The 4,097-nt window shown below is 31.2% G+C and overlaps 1 protein-coding gene across 1 annotated transcript; it reads right to left on the reverse strand.

Annotated features, from left to right (window-relative positions):
- Nucleotides 1-217: 217 nt before the first annotated feature.
- Nucleotides 218-1,339, reverse strand: LOC108328518 (uncharacterized). Its single transcript, XM_017562395.2, has 2 exons — nucleotides 1,060-1,339; nucleotides 218-768 (listed from the first exon to the last, which is right to left on the reverse strand). Exons 1-2 carry the CDS (start codon nucleotides 1,155-1,157, stop codon nucleotides 492-494), a joined length of 375 nt encoding a protein of 124 aa, XP_017417884.1. The 5' UTR covers nucleotides 1,158-1,339; the 3' UTR covers nucleotides 218-491.
- Nucleotides 1,340-4,097: the final 2,758 nt, after the last annotated feature.

Here is a 4,097-nt window from a genome sequence, read left to right on the forward strand (position 1 = left end):
TTTTTGAATCACTTCAGTAACCAATCTCATGCACGAAACCTACTTCATGTGTACCATGCATTATCCTCGGTAGTCTTTTTAGAAAAAGAAACGTAAGAAAAATCAGCATGATTATTTTTGCTGATGCTATTCGTGAATATACTTTATGCTTAATTACATAATATAAACAGTTTAAAACACCAAGATTATAATAGATAAGAAGTGGAGAGAAGAGCCGTAAACTAATTAATTATGCCATAGATTACGGGACTATATACTAGATACTAAAGTAGCATTGTTTTATTCACAACTTGCTTCAAAAGCCACTCATCAAGACGAAAGGATCATAGTAGAGAAAAACACTCAAGAAACACACTCTTTGCAAAGCTACTACACGCTATTAACACAAAAACATCTTTAAAAGACACAAAAGTCACCTATTATATATTGTCTTGTTTTTTCTTCTTCCTCTTGGTTTGGATGTGACTCTAGCTTTGTTTCCTTTCCCTCTCTTAACACATTACATCCTTGAGAAGCTTGTACCTGCGTGTGCCGGGTCGTGGCGACGGTGTGGGACTCTTCCCCTTCTCAGAACCACTCTCTTCACGATGATCATGCTGTTTGATCATTTTCTCGCCGGAATATTCCGAACGGTGGGTGGCTCCGGCCTCGTTTCCAGTCACCGGTTTCTTCGAATTTGACCCAATATGTCTCAAGTTCTTCTCTTCGCTCTGGCACCAATCGCACAGTTCTATCTCAGGTAATTCGCCGTAGTAGTTGCTACAATACCTGAAAGACTAGACTGATTAAACTTCAATCCGTAAAAGTGAAAAGCACAAAGATAAAATAAAAATCAAATACCAAACATATTCCATATGAAAATAACGATGAAGATAAAAGCTGGCAAGAGTAGGACCACGATCGTGGTTCGTGTATGATGGTTGTGAAGATAAAAGAGGTTCTGAATTAAAGATGATTATGAGTAGATGATGTGTGTGATTTAGTGAGCACGTGCTGAAGAAGAAGAAGAAGAAGAAGAGGAAGGGAATGAGATGATTTAGAAGAAGAAAAGGAGCATACGAGTGCTGGAAGCGATTACGGCATTTGTTGCAGCGAAAAAGCTTGTCAGGGAAACCCACGTCGCCGCACATGCAGCAAACCGTTGGAAGATCCACCATTGTTTTCGGCGTGCCCGAAGATTGAAAGAAGAGAAAAAGAGAATTTAGAGGGGAGAAAGGAGAGAAAAAACGCACCCAGAAAGCCAAAGAGCACACGAACACAGAGAAAAAGAGAGAATATGATCACTACGAGGAGAGAGAAACTCCAAGTTGAAGAAGAAGAAGAGGGTAGAGAGAGAATTAGGGATATGAAGAGTTTACAATTTATATAGAGAAAGATTACCGGTGCGCATGTTGAGTCGGTGTGTGAAACTGATGTATAAGCCATTTTTCATTTATTTAATTAATTAAAAAATTATATTTATTCTCGCACAAGTGATATCGATTTCAATTTCTTAATCAATTGCCATAAGATTCGAATTTGGATGATACTAATAATAAATTGAAGCATAAATTTTATAATTATTATAACCTAAAGAGAGAAACAGAAAGAAATAAAATAAGATAAAAAGTGCAGAAAAATATTGATAAAGAAAAAATTCAATAAAATAGCCACATATATATTCATTCACAGGTAGACCACAGGTTGCTCGCAGTCATTTTCAGTTAGGGCAGGCAGGGAAAGAGAGAGAGAAAGTGAGGGAAAAGACAGTTATCACCCATGGCTGAGGTTGTTTGATTATCATTTCTTACCTATCTTTTATGTGTATTTATCTCTTTCCCTTTTTCATCAGCTTTTGTCCGGTTTGTGGATTTTGGAATTGCCTTATAAAATTTGTAAGTTAGTCGTCAGAGACTGTAGCCATGTCATGACCATTTCACTCCTGCACAAATCACCATTTAGATAACTAACAACGCAAGCCAAAACAACCCTATTATTAGTAATAATCATACCACGCTAGAGTTAACACGTATACTTCATTCTGCGCAATTATATTTTACTCACACTTTTCTATTTAACATGTTCAACAAAAAAAACACGTCATTATCTTTGTTATTAATCTCTTAAACACGGCTTTTTATTTTAGTGAGATACAACGTTGTCATCAAAAGGAGATATTTTATTAAAAATAGTTCATCTTCGAGATTATATATAATATCGCAAAAGCATGTCATTCTATATCAATAGTACAATTACTAGGCTCAATCAATAATTATTATTATTATTTAATTTTTTTTATTAGTATTATAAAATGACAAATATTCTACGTACCATGGGTATATTTAACTTAGGAATAATTAAAATTTAGAAAATACATATATATATAAAAATCATTTAAAATTATAGTTGTCATTAGTAATTTAAAATAAAGTAGCTTACGTCGGAGTTGAAAATAAACTTAAGAAATCGAGGGCAATAATTTTTTAACGCGGGTACTTTTTTAATGATGTTAAAACAAAGAGACTGAAAATAAGGTAGAAGAAGAAAAGAAGAGCTTGCAGTATTGAAAAAATTATTGATATTTTATGAATTTTAAAATATATAGATAAATAATTGTGAAATGATGAGCCCATGATAACTAAAGTTTATAAGAGGTGGTCTTAGGTTGCAGAACGAAATCATTGGTTAATCAGATAAAATTGCTTGTAGAAATGATTTGCGAAAATTAATGTAGTATATTGTATACTTTTTTTTATTAAATTCGTTTAGTATTTTGTTTAGTGTTTAAGATCATCTTAATATTCAAATATCCCTAAACGTTTATTCAATAGGTAATGCTTGAATTATTGTTCTTATGAAGAGATCCATTTTTTGTGATTTAAAAAGATCGAGTCTAGTAAAAAGATATTTTTGTTTTGCCCTTTTTTCTTCCTTTTAACAACATACTATGCATGTTTTACAAGTAAAAAAAATTGAATACATTGATATGATGCTTAACTCGTTGTTTTTGCTCGTATGTTACATCTCAATGTTTCCCCAAACTCATTATGGCAGTTTATCTTTACTTTAACGTTTCTTCTTCGCTCCAACATTGGGTAGACTTCCTTAGCAACCAAAAAGAAAATTTCATGATATGGAAATACTAACTATTATGGTTTTAAAAATATATTTTTTAAATTTACTTGACTGTGTATTTCATTTTATTACCTTCCAATATACTCAATTCTGGTATACGTCTTTGGTTCAATCGATTAATTATAGTCCATAAGCTAAAACTAATCAACCAAAACATGAGACGTGTAATCTGGTGTGGATTTAATAATATTTCGCATGAACAATTATATATATATATATATATATATATATATATATATATATATATATATATATAATTATGATTGAACAAAATAAAAGGGATTTTATGTGTCTTGTAATCAGTGACAGAGATAGAAAAAAAAAGGTTCTCTCCAACTACTTGGATGTGAATGGGGACAATCAAATCCGCATATCCCCAACAACTGACAATTACCTGCGAATCCTTGGAAGGCAAATTCAATCCGAGTCAGTAGCTCCAGCTCCTCGTGAGAAGGATAATTTGCAAACACAAACTATTTTCATAATGGATAAAACTTTGATAAAATTCTACGTATCGTTTAGACTGTGTTTCGTATTTCGTAGACTTTGTGTTTGGTATTGTTTTTGTCAAAGTTAGGGACTTCAAACAAGGTATTCAAGTATATTTTTTTTCTTCTTTAGCGGAAAACCCAGTTTATTGATAGTACATTTTTTCTACTTCAGTGAGGAAGAACATTTGAACCTTGTCCTTTAAGATTCACATCATTATCCTATTTTGAGATATGTGATAAGTTATCATCGATCTATATAAAAAAAATACTAATTAGTTTAAAAAATTCAATAACGTAAAGTTAGTAGTTAAAAAATTAGATAGAAAAAAAAATTCAATTTTAATTTTTTTTTCAATAAATATGGAATTAATTCTTAATAAATTAAATTTATCAAAACCTATATAAAAAAAAGTTAGTAAAACACAATTCAAACAATAATAAAATATAAATTTGATAAAAACAACACATTAATATAAGAGAATTAAAACAATA

The sequence above is a fragment of the Vigna angularis genome, chromosome 2, assembly GCF_016808095.1.
Source record: "Vigna angularis cultivar LongXiaoDou No.4 chromosome 2, ASM1680809v1, whole genome shotgun sequence".
Lineage (NCBI taxonomy): Eukaryota > Viridiplantae > Streptophyta > Magnoliopsida > Fabales > Fabaceae > Vigna > Vigna angularis.

Coding starts and splice junctions, on each gene's coding strand:
- LOC108328518 (XM_017562395.2), bottom strand. CDS start 1,157: ATGGTGGATCTTCCAACGGTTTGCTGCATGTGCGGCGACGTGGGTTTC. Junction 769..1,059: donor CGTAATCGCTTCCAGCACTC/GTATGCTCCTTT, acceptor CTAGTCTTTCAG/GTATTGTAGCAACTACTACG.